At 42.8% G+C, this 13,263-nt stretch overlaps 1 protein-coding gene across 1 annotated transcript in view; it reads right to left on the reverse strand.

The window, feature by feature from the left end:
- The window catches only part of EVC2 (EvC ciliary complex subunit 2), a 287,368-nt gene that overhangs the window by 230,130 nt on the left and 43,975 nt on the right, over positions 1-13,263 (reverse strand). The window contains exon 4 of the mRNA XM_077477799.1: positions 4,039-4,095. Coding sequence (XP_077333925.1) covers positions 4,039-4,095 — 57 coding nt within the window. The remainder of the gene's footprint in view (positions 1-4,038; positions 4,096-13,263) is intronic.

The following is a 13,263-nucleotide window of genomic DNA, read 5'->3' on the forward strand; positions in this document are numbered from 1 at the left end:
TGTTGCTTGAGTCCCTAGATCTGTGCACCTACTGTGGTCACCATGAAGGGTTCCAATCTCCATGTTGGAATATTCATTTTATATTACACATATTACAAAAATCAGGTGTGGAAAGACGTTATGATGGAAAGGTACAGAGTTTGGAATGATTGCTCTGAATCTCCCTACACAAATATCCAAGGCATAAAGGAAGCCAGAGGCTTACACAGTCCACCAGGCTTTAATATGATTATTAAGTGCCATCAACTTGAGTACAAGTCCTAGAGACTTGATGAACGAGAGCTCCACCAACTAAGCTTTACCTTTAACCATTTGGGTTTAGAAGGAATGACCTTTAAACCCTCTAGGATTGTGGTGTTTAGTGACTTCATACCATTTGGAAGGCTTTATTAAATTTGTATTTTTAAATCTGCATTGGTACAATGTACCAGCCTATCTCTCTTTGTCCCTTGGCCTTAAGCAGTAAGAGGGAAAAGGAAAAAATAAATCTAGATGTCTAGGTGCATTGCGTGTTGGAGCAAAGAGTTTTAATTTTATCTTGGTGCTATAATCCATGCGATCGTACAATTTTATTAGCCTCTGATTTTTGTTTTGAAAATGATTAAACTTATATTTCAGGTTTATGGAGCTACATTTAGGTTAGGTTTATTGGTGGGTTTATTATAACTTATTCTTTTAAGGCCTTATTTTAAAGTGCTTGTAAACCTCAGACATGAAATGTGAACAAAGCATATCCCTATATAGTGTGTACTGCATTAAAGTGGTTGTAAACCCTTACAAACCACTTTGCCTACAGGTAAGCCTAGATTAAGGCTTACCTGTAGGTCCAAGAAATATCTCCTAAACCTACACGGTTTAGGAGATATTTACTGAAAGACAGTCACAGCTGTCTACGGCGCATGCGCCGCAGACAGCGGCGTGCAGGGATATGCCGTTAGTGGCGGCTCCCTTGCGCGGGAGTGATGTCATCGCTGCTCTGGCACTGTGAGTGGCCGGAGCAGCGATACCCGGAAGAAGATGGATGCTCCGGATTACAGGGGACAGCGGTGACATCGCTGGCTCCTGTGTCAGGTAAGTCATACATATATGGGCTACTATGCGATGCATAGTAGCCCATTATGCTTTACCATTGCAGGGAGACAAAGAGGAAGTAACCCATCAGGGTTTACTTCCTCTTTAAGTGTAATTTCTGTCTGTTGCTTCATTCCTCTGCTATCAGCATGAGTCACTTCTGGTAAGTTTCCCTAACACAAAGAGAGAAAAGGTGACAGGAGAGGGACCTCCAGCTGATCGACAGCCTTAGCCCTGTTCCTGTGAGCTGTGTGAAGGGGGTGGCTCCCTTCCGTCCAATCAGCTGTCAGAGGTCTGCAGTGTGTAACTTCAGATCTCTGTCCCCCTTTTTCTGACAGCTTTATAAATTCAGCACTTTGAAAGGATTCAGAGAAGAAAAAACTGCAGATGAACAGGTACAACTTGTGTAGGAGGATTTGTTTCATCTTTGTGTATTATCTGAGGCCAGTCACTTTACTGGATATTAAAAGGGTTTACAACCACTTTAAAGGATAAGTGCACATATCCTTTTTTCTAAAATGTCTATGATGTAGCAATATTAGGACCACAGACAACATGAACTCAATAATTTGGAGAGGGGTCTGCATACTTTTAGCCATATAGTAGGTGTAATGATCAGGGTAGTAACTGCATTAAAGTCCCTATTTTAAAGTCTTATATGCAAGTTATTGGCCATAAAAAGTGTATGGGGACCTGGGTATTGCTCTGGGGGACATGTATCAATGCAAAACATTTTTTTTAAAACATTGTGAGCAGTAATTTTATGGATGCTTAAAGTGAAACAATAAAATTGAAAAATTGCTTTAAATATAGTACCTAGGGGTCCCCTTAGTCTGCCTGTAAAGTGGCAAATCTGTACCATGTATAGAACCTGCTGCAGTAAAACTGACATATATAAAAGAAAAAAATAACATTTAAATTTCCGGCAATACATTACCATTTCCGGCAATAGAAAAATGTGAAAGAAAATGGTGTGGGGGCCCCTTTGGGCCTGGTATGGATTTTAAGGGGAACCCCACCCTAAGATAACAAAAAATGGTGGGCCCCCCCCAAGATCCATACCAGACCCTTATCCGAGCATGCAAAGCGAGTGAGCACACCGCCACCTGAAACATACCAGACCACATGTCTTCAACATGGGGCAAACCCCCCACCTCAAAGCACCTTGTCCCCAACCTTGCCCATCAATACTAAACTGTGGTTGTGGGGAGTCTGTGGGTAGGGGATTTATCAGAATCCGGAAGCCCACTGGAAGGCCACAAGGGGGCCCCCAGATCCCCCCCCCATGTGAAAGAGTATGGGGCACAAAGTACCCCTACATTCACCAAAAAAGTGCACAAAATAAATAAAACATACACGATTTTTGACAATTCCTTTATTAAAAAATAAAAATAAATGTCCCCGATCTAGATCCATTGTCAATCACGATGCCGACCCCACCACCGCCCCATGTGACGTCCCCGACCCAAAATTTGCTGACCGATGATGTTACATGGGGCATTGCCAACACCCCTTACTTAAGAACTATAAAACCGATGAGCAGGGCGGAGCTTCTTTTTTTTTTTTTCGGGGGAGCATTGTCGTGATTTTATTTATTTTTAACAGTTTTTTTGGTGAATACAATGTTCCCCATACTCATTCTCACGGGGGGGGCCGAGATTTGTTAAAGGGGGCTTCCAGATTCCAATAAGTCACCTGCCCGCAAATCACAACAACCACAACCCAGGGTTGTGGGGAGGAGGCCCTTTTCCCCATTAAAATGGGGACAAGGTGCTTTGGGGTGGGGGGGAGCATGGCCTGCTATGGTTTGGTGGGGGGGGCACTTGCTCACCCCCCCCCCTTCTTTTCTGGCGTGCCAGGCTGCATGCTCGGATAAGAGTCAGGTATGGATCTTGGGGGGTGGGGGGGCCACTCCATTTTTTTTCTATAATTTTGATGTGGAGTTCCCTTTAAAATCCATACCAGACCCAAAGGGTCAGCAATTTTTTATTTATTTTTTTCATTCAGCAGTCTGTGGGGAAGCCTGTTGACAGCTGATGAGTCATCAGCTGTTAAAGTCGCAGCAGCCAGCTTCCCGGCTCACTCTTTAAAGCGGTAATAAGCCCGCTGAATTAATTTTTTTTTCATACCTGTAAGGGAAAAGGCATAATGAGCTAGTATGACATATCGCCCGATACACACCGAGGGAGCTGACATGTTCCCTCGGCGTGTCTTCCGGATATCGCGGCTCGGGCGCTGTGAGTGGCCGGAGCAGCGATATCGTCACTCCTGCATGCAGGAGATTTCTTTCCGGCAGGGCTTCTAGCTGAGAAACCGCTGTGCGCATGCGCCGCTGCAGTCAGCGGCTCATTGCCAGGGGAATATCTCCTAAACCATACAGGTTTAGGAGATTTTTTTTTTTACCTACAGGTATGCCTTATTATAGGCTTACCTGTAGGTAAAAGTAAAAAAATAGACTATACAACCGCTTTAACAACCAGCTATTTACTGTGCCCTGACTGGGCAATGCTCTACCCAATCAGGGATTGGAATGCACTCTGCAACGCTCGGCGGGCGAACATCCTGCCGAGCACCACACAAATTCGGGTGTTCCCTGAACGAGCGATGTACGGGCCAAACTTATGCTCGATCCGAACCACTCGCCCAACACTAGTAGTGATCATGCATCCAAAATTTTGGTCTATAACGGCCACATGCACATTAGTGCCTGGGACCTTATGAAGTAAAATTCAGGCGTATTTCCCCACCAAAGAAGTCAATAGCTGTAAGCGGATATGCACTGGTACTTGTGTAAACAGGTATAGGAGTATAAACGTACACCCCTGGACATAGACTTATGTAGGCAACACCTGTTGCTCCTGGGTGGGGTAATACTCCTAAACATTACATCATATGGACCGAGGCCATAGCGTATTTTTCTCATGCTTGTCAAAACTTTTGAATATTATTACAGGCATTCACACTCACTGTTGCACATTTCTGGAACGTCACACCACCAGGAGAAGCAGAGACGACAGCTCTGGACTGTAAAAAGCAGAATTACAGGACAAATTAAACATACATAACAGCAAAAGCAGCATAAAAAACACAACATACTGAACAAACCAGGCAATGCATTTATAGAAAACGTATCGCCATAGCAAATAATCATAGTGCCCTAACAGTGCTTATCCACTGGAGATTTTCACTGTGTACTCCATGATTAGAGACCATTGTGGGATTTACAAAAAGACGAAAAGTATGAAAAATTTTATTTTGTAATAACTGTACAAATTCTAAGTGGCCTTTATTTATATATAACTGATGGAGTTGCTTTAAAAGCTAATTTTGAGCACAAAAAACATCTCATTTAAATATTTTCTTCAATAGCCACAAACCATATACAGTATCTCACAAAAGTAAGTACACCCCTCACATTTTTGTAAATATTTTATTATATCTTTTCATGCGACAACACTGAAGAAATATAATCTTAAAAGGAGCTGTGCTAAAACGTGACAGCACTCATCAATTCAATGTAGTGCAAAAGATATCATAGTAATACTCAAAACTGACTATAACATGCAAAACTTGCATAAAGTTGTCTAGGAATATAAAGTGCAAAAAGTGACATAAAGTGCTACAAAATTATCAAATGAATACGTGAAGTGCAAATCAACAGTAAAATAATCAAATAAACAAATGAATATAAATAATTCTAAAAATTAATTATATATAAATACCGAATTAATGTGTCAATAATACATAAATCAATAATAAATAAGTCCGATAAACGTGACCATGTGTAGCTTTCACGTGTAAATTATTCAAAAATAATTGTATAATAGTCCACAGATATCCTATGAATCCTTAACGCCAATGTGACGGTCAAAACTTCCACACCCAAGATTGTCTGTGAGCCACCTCCACCACGTATAGACAAACTGCCGCTTACCGGAAATAAATGGTCCCTTATTACAGGGGGCCACACTGCATATTGAATTTTGACCACAGCCAAGGATGGAGATATCGCAGAAGAACTCCTACAGCTGGTTTAAATCATCCACCACAAGGGGCCACAAAAATAAAGAAAAGGTATAATATAAAAAATAAGGTTGCACTGAGTAAACAGATACCCAACATGTCAAACCCATGTACCCTATATTTTCTATAGGCGACGCTTTAAAAGCCCCTACAGGTCATCAGTTTATGTCTATGGGGGTGGTCTGGTGCGAGAAATATTGCTCTCATTCCGGCAATACAAAACACGTGTATCGTAATTGAGGTTTTCAGGCGTAGGCACCCTGATGCATGCTTTTACATTTGTACGTGCATATAGGTGGGGGGTGGGGGGATTTTATGTGCTTAGGTGTAATTTTTAAAAAACATTTATTTTTTTACTTAACTTTTTTTGTGATTATTATTTTTGGTGACAGGTTCTCTTTGAGACATGCAGGGTCTAAACGACCTTGCATGTCTTCTCTGTGCTCCAATGAATGTAATGCAATGCAGATTGCATTACACTGTTTCCCGTCTGTCTGCTCTCCTCCTTCCCCTGTACCTGGCGGCACCCACTCTGCCAGTCCTGGCATGCAGATGGGCACGCGGAACATGGGATACATATCGGGGGGGCACGCAAAGGTTGGGGGTACTTTACTGGGATGTGTGGAAGTATTCAGGCATACAGCTGCCTGAATGTTTCCATCCGGCAAACAAACCCTGCTGCTTGCCTGCTGCGGGGCTAAATGCTAACAACAAATACCAGCCTGGCACTGCCTGTCTTGGGCATCAGGCGATAGGAACAATGCATGCCTGTAATTCTATACTGCTTGTCAGCAAAATAACTGATTGGCTAATTGTGCTGCTTCTTCATCTCCCAATCTTAGCTCTGCTGCTGGTACAGGGACTAAGACCCCATACACACGATTAGATTTTCTGCAGATTTTTGTCTTCAGATTTATCAAAACCATAGAATATGAGGTCAAACCTTGATGCCGCATACACAAGACCGGACTTTTCGACAGCAAAGGTCCGACGGAACGAATCCGTCGGACAATTCAATTGTGTGTGGGCTCCATCAGACCTTTGCTGTCCAAAAATCTGATGGACTTTAGAAATAGAACATGTTCCTATCGCAAAATCCGTTCGTGTGTATATATTCCGACGGACAAAAACCAATGCTAGGGCAGCTATTGGCTACTAGCTATGAATTTCCTTATTCTAGTCCATTCGTACGTCATCACGTTCAAATCTATCTGACTTTGGTGTGATTGTGTGTGGCCAAGTCCGTTCATTTGGAAAGTCCGTCGGAACTCTGCCAAAAGTCTGCCGGGAAGACCATCGGACCTAGTCCGTCAAAAAGTCTGGTCGTGTGTACGCAGCATGAGAGTTTTTAATTTGTATGCAATCAGGCAGGCCCTGCCACTACATGGTTTTGGTAAATCTGAATACAAAAATCTGCCGGAAATCTTATAGTGTGTATGGGGCCTTATTCTGGTTGAAATAAGATCAAATTCAGGTGCTTGCATTTAAAAAAAATATATACATTTATTGATGTATTCATGAATACAGAGCAGCATTCATCTCAGTCTTTTAAATTTGCTTGATTTTCAGCTTTAAGGCCGTATTCTTGCATAAGCCCAGTGGTGATCGACTGTCTTTAGTGCCAAGCTGTCAGTATAGAATATGGTAAAAGGGGTTACCGCAGGTGAAAGTCTCTAAGTGATTTAGTTATACCTGCTCATATAATGAGAATTTATTGTGACCTCACGTAGCAAATAACAGCAGACAAAACTGTGATGGCATTTTCAATTTCAGTCTGCGACTAGAGCAATGAGATAAAAAGCACGGGGCCATTAAATTCCAATCAAAGGCTCAAATATGGAACCATAAGACTCACTTGAAAGCCGCAATGTAAATATTCGCATTGTAAGAGCAGCTTTGCCCAACCATCCATGAAAGAGAACGGCAGAAAATTACTTATTGATTTCCACTGACGAGAACACAAATTATTAGTTTTGACAAGAACATGCATTATTTTGTTCAAGATCAAAGAGGAAATGATGAGTGCAGGTATTCCTATTAATCTGTGTTTTTTATGGAAAGCTTTATGGAAAGTGGAAGTTGGATTTATAGGCAAAGTATCTCTGCAGAATAAACTTTTCATTTTCAACAGAGTGGGGAATGGATAGAACACCAAAATTTTGGAGACGTCTTTTAGCCGCCGTTCACATTGGAGTGACTTGTCATGCGATTTTCCAGGTCAAACTGCATGACAAGTCACATCCTATTGCTGGCAAATGAACTGTTCAAATTGGTGCAACGCCGACTTTGCGGTGCCACACCAATTTGAAAAACTAGTACATGCGCTACTTTTAGCACTTTCGGGCGTGACTTGAACCTTCAAGGAATCAGGTATCACTGATGTATGTTATATTTTCATTGTTACATTGGCACACAGTTATCTTGTTAAATTTTGTTTTTGTTAAACCCTACCGAAGGGCCATGTTGGCTTCCGGATGGGGATATTTGTTATCACGATGTTTTGCTATACTGATGAAACTTAATAAAAAACTCAATAAAAATATTGAACGAGAATAGATATTTGTGCATGAAGCCACACAGATGTCTTCAAATTCGCACTGAGATTCAGCTTTGAAATTGTGCGATTTCAGATGAAGTCACACAATTTCAAAGCCGCAGTCAATGTGAACGCAGGCTAACTGGGAAAGGAAGCAAGTCAGTGCAGCCACAAACTAAGGGCTCATTCACATGTGCGGCAAGCACTGATGCTCCTATGAAAATCTATTAAAGCTGGGACCACTTTTCAGAGGTGTTTGACTCAAGCTGTCCCAGTTATGGCTATTGGGGCGCAGTGGTTGCATGGATACAGCAGCTTTTTCCAATTAGACAACGGTGTGAGACGGGTGCTTAGCCCCATACGCAGATAGTGTGCGTTTGGATAGACTGCAACAACCGTGCACAGACACCGACTTACTGTTGCATAAATGAGAATGAGATGGGTAAAAGATGGCTTCAGTTCCTGTTCTCCACCTGTAGAGATCCCCTCAGACACACTTCGCCCTTTTCAGGCCTTCATCGCAAAGGCCGCTATATAAGTTCCAGAAAGGGGTGAAACGCGTCTGAGGGGTTCTCTACAGCTGGAGAACAGGAGCTGAAGCCATCTTTTACCCATCTCATTCACATTTACACAACAGGGAGTTGGTGTGGCAAACGGTCACCATTTTTTGTGAACTTTACCAGAGCCTGACAAGCCAATCCTTGCGCCAATCTCTTCACATGCTGATCCGACTGACAAAAGTTTGGGGGGGGCATTCGAGAGGTACTATTATCGTGGTTTTGAGTGTGCATTCGAGGCTGTGCGCCAGCATGGATGTCAAATTGGGAGCAGCAATTTTGTCTTTGCAGCCGCTGTGTCCCAATTATTGCCACCTCATCCCTTTAAAACAGAACACATATTAACTATACAGGTTCTCTGGCTGATTAAGGTAGTAATTAAACTCACTTGATGCCTTTTCAGCATTAAATTAGCCTCAGAACCTGTGTAATTAATATGTGTTCAGGTTTAAAGGGATGAGGTGGCAACTATAGTCCCAATGGACATGAAAGGGACTACCTGCTCGGGGGATATATGGAACACTTGTGAATCCCCACATGGGTAAACACGGCTCTCGCACAGGTGTCCGCTATAGTACACTCATGTAAATACCTTAGGTAACAAGTCCCCAGCCTGCCTCCTGCAGCCTCGTTTTTACAGCAAGGAGTAGACCAGAAATTGGCTTTAAGCACCATTAAAGGACAAATATCAGCTTTGGCTGTCTTTTTTTCAGTGACCCCGGGCGTCTCACTCTTTAGTGAGCACTTTTGTTCAAGGGGTCTGACATGTATTTCCTCTGGTGCATTCACCGTTACCCCCGTGGGATCTGAACCTGGTGTTATCGGCTCTTCAGAAACTACCATTTGAAAATATCAGAGAGATCCCTCTGTTGACTCTTTCCCAGAAAGTGTTTTTCCTAGTGGCCATTACATCGGCCAGGAGGGTTTCGGAACTGGCAGCCTTGTCTTGCAAGTCGCCCTATCTGGTTATCCCCAAGGATAAGGTGGTGTTGCGTCCACAACCTTCTTTTCTGCCGAAGGTGGTTTCGGCGTTCCACATCAATGAGACATTGTGTTACCATCTCTGGGTCCTAAACCGACACATCCTAAGGAGGTGGCCCTCGATTCCCTGGATGTGGTTCGGGCTCCGAGGGTGTATTTGTCTGCTACGGCTCCCTTTTGGAAGTCAGACTCCTTGTTTGTTTTGGTGGCTGGTCTGAAAAAAAGCATGGCAGTCTCGTCGGCCACCATTTCCAGGTGGATCAGTACAGGTACAGGCATATGCCTAGAAGGGGCAGGTGCCCCCCTTTCTGGTCACGGCCCACTCCACCAGGGCAATTGGAACGTCTTGGGCCTTCTGACACCAAGCGTCTGTCGCTCAAGTGTGTAAAACGGCGACTTGGTCGTCTATTCACACCTTTACAAAATTCTACAAGGTAGATGTCAGCACATCGGCTGATGCCGGTTTTGGCTGCAGTTTTGCAGGCCGGCCGTGTAATTTGCAATTGCTCTAAAAAAAAATATCATTTTTTTTGACAAAAAACACAGTTGCTTTTAAGTAAATGCACTGTTGCATTTGTTACCGCAAGTTGAGGCGGTTTGTAAGGTAATGACTCCCAGATGAGGAGCACTCTGTTTTTTTGTGGGTAAAAGTTCTATGCTGTTCCCACACTGTGTTTTTTGTGGGTGAAGTTTTGTACTGTTTCCCACATGCCATTGTGGGTGAAGTTTTTATGCTTTTTCCCACCCCTCGTTTTGGCACTGGATGGGGATGTCCCGATGGTCTAAGAAAGGAGCTGTGTCAGTCAGTGAACGTAAGGGAAAATAGGATTTTTTGTACTCACTGTAAAATCCTTTTCTTTGTAGTTCACCGAATGACACAGCACCCGCCCCTCCTATTTTTTTACGTTCTACTGCTTGTTGACGTACTGAGGCTGCAGTAGCAGGCTGGGGGGTTGTTGCCTAAGGGACTGCTCCTTGGGCGGAACTAGAAAGTTCTGGTTTTGTTATACATGTTAACATGTTGTGCCTAGTCCTCTCCTGAAGGTGGCATAACAACCCGATGGTCTAAGAAACGAGCTGCTTCAGTCGGTGAACTTAAGAGAAAGTAGGTTATATGATTTCCAATGGCATAGTTCACACCAGTGCAGTCAGTTGCAGGGCTTTTCAGTTCCAGAAAAAAAAAAGTAAAACATGCTGCATTTTTCCTGCCCTGGACTGTACTGGAACGCAGTAAAAAGTATTATTAAAAACGCACTGGACCTCACTCAGCATACAAAAAATCCATCACCTTGCACCTCATCAACGCGGCAAAACAACGTATACCAATCCACTGGATAAGCAATAACCCCCCTAAAGTTGCTGAATGGATTAAGCGCATAGAGAAAACAGTGGAAATGGAGAACCTATAACACCAAGCTAGAGAGAATCCAACAAAATTTCGGAAAACTTTAGTGACTCCGCTGATTTTCATGACCTCCAAAACAATTCACAAATTTAGAACACAGGGAAAAACGACAAAACGATACTCATGCCCCCGCCGCCTTCTTCCTACCCTCTTTCTCCTCCCCTTCCAAAACAAATCCTGGCACCTCATTGGCTAACTTAAAACCTGACATTCTATAAACTTCCTGTGATAGGGACACAATAGATAACATATTGTGATGAACACCTCTGAAGGGCTGCCCAGCGACAGGTTTTGGCCACACATACAACCCTACAGACAAAGGGGGGCTCATACAACCCTATTAGTAAACAAATACTGACGAGATAACCTCTGCAGATAACAAATGCCCCCACCCATTCACAGTATGATCCCGATAGGGGTGTCTGGGTCACGGGGTGGTATGCTCCGGTTTACTTGTTTGACCTATACTGAACCCCCCAAGTGCAGTCTTCCAATCCCCAACAGTTAAGACACTTAGGATTTCATTTGTCTATACTCAATATTGCAGGTATACTGTTTTTCTTTCTTTCTCTGTCTTTTTTTTTTTTCTTTAAAAAGTGATATAATCTGATCTCATCTAGGCAAGGTTTGTGAACTCTTATAACCAAATCATTGGTCACGTTCCTTGTATTCTTGTACCTTTTCTGTAACCTTGCAAATTTATTGAAAATGTAATAAACACCTTGGAAAAAAAAAATGCACTGGAACGCATCAAAAACGCACTGGACCCTAGTATAGTGGGGAAAAAACAGGAAAAAAGCATCAAAAATGGACCGAAAAACACACTGGAACACATCAAAAAAGCATTAAAAATGCGCAAGCAGAAATGCATACGGAACAGATGTGGAGTGCATTTTTGTGGTGTGCACCGACCCTCAGACTGGACAATGATTTCAAGGGTTCCATCATGTAAGGAAAGGCTGCACGGAGCATACATGGGGACACAGCAGATCAACAATCTCAAACATGTCACAAGGACTCCATCCTTGTCATACCTCTTGGCCACAGAAGAGGTAGGTAATTACAATCATTCATAATTACAGCTTCAATTGAAAAAATAATGTTTAGGTTTAGATCTCAAGTCTGATTGAAGTAAAGCTTAAAGGTAGAAGTAGATATCTCCAACGGAGACACAGACAAAAATAAAAACACATTCTGACCAGGTTTCTTGTCCTTGTCTCGCAAAGCCAGCAATGAGAAAGTCTCCAGTGGGGTCACAGCGAGAAATAAAAATGTGACTTTTCCCTAATACAAAAAAGTATGGCTTTAACCACTTAAGCCCTGGACCATTTGGCTGGCCAAAGACCAGAGCATTTTTTTGCTATTCGGCACTGTGTTGCTTTAACTGACAATTGTGCGGTCATGTGACGTGGCTCCCACACAAAATTGATGTCCTTTTTTCCCCACAAATAGAGCTTTCTTTTGGTGGTATTTGATTACCTCTGCGGTTTTTATTTTTTGCGCTATAAACAAAAAATAGTGACAATTTTGAAAAAAAAAAAAAACACATTATTTTTTACTTTTTGCTATAATAAATATCCCCAAAAATATATAAAAAACATTTTTTTCTTCAGTTTCGGAAGATACATATTCTTCTACATATTTTTGGTAAAAAAAAAAAAATCGCAATAAGCATTTATTGATTGGTTTGTGGAAAAATTATAGCGTTTACAAAACAGGGGATAGTTTTATGGAATTTGTATTAGTAATGGCAGCGATCAGCAACATTTATCGTGACTGCAACATTATGGCGGAAAAGATCGGACACTTTTGGCACGATTTTGGGACCATTCACATTTATCCTGCGATCAGTGCAATTAAAAATGCATTAATTACTGTGTAAATGTGACTGGTAGCGAAGGGGTTAATCACTAAGTGGCACTGTAGGGGTTAAGTGTGTCCTAAGGAGTGATTCTAACTGGGGGGGGGACTGTGTGTGACACAACACTGATCATCGCTCCCGATAACAGGGAACGGTGATCAGTGACAGTGTCATTAGGCAGAACGGGGAAATGCTTGTTTACATTAGCATCTCCCTGTTCTTCCTCTCCGTGAGACGATTGCGGGTATGCCCACGGACATCGAGTCCCCAGGACCCGCAATCGCGCTCACAAAGCTCCTGGTGGGCACACGCGGGCCCGCAGACCGCCTCTTAAAGGGCGACGTACAGAACGTGATAGACTTACACAGTGGGACTTAGGCCCACCCCCCACTTCCTCTGATTGATCGTAACAAGAGCCAATGGCTCCTGCTGCTCAAATGAAGTGCAAAGAGGAAGGGGAGAAAAGATGCAGCACTGCACAGCGCTGATCTCTTCTTCCCTCACTTCCCCTTTCACAGGGAAGGAGGGGCACAGGGACACTGAATTTTTTTTTTTTTTACCTTAATGCATTTTTTACCATTAAAGCGGTTGTATACCCGCACAAAATTATTATTATTATTTTTTTTTTTTAATCCTGTAAGGCAAAAGACATAATGAGCTAGTATGCATCGCATACTAGCTCGTTATGAAATACTTACCATAGAACAAGGTGTCGGCAGCTGATATTTCCCCTCGGCATGTCTTCCGGGTTCACGGCTACGCTGCTGTGAGTGGCTGGAGCCACGATGCCGTCACTCCCACACATGCGCATGGAAAAAAAAATTCTGCC

Source organism: Lithobates pipiens, unplaced genomic scaffold (assembly GCF_037356315.1).
Source record: "Lithobates pipiens isolate NorthernLeopardFrog02 unplaced genomic scaffold, aLitPip1_a1.2 Scaffold_13, whole genome shotgun sequence".
Classification (NCBI taxonomy): domain Eukaryota; kingdom Metazoa; phylum Chordata; class Amphibia; order Anura; family Ranidae; genus Lithobates; species Lithobates pipiens.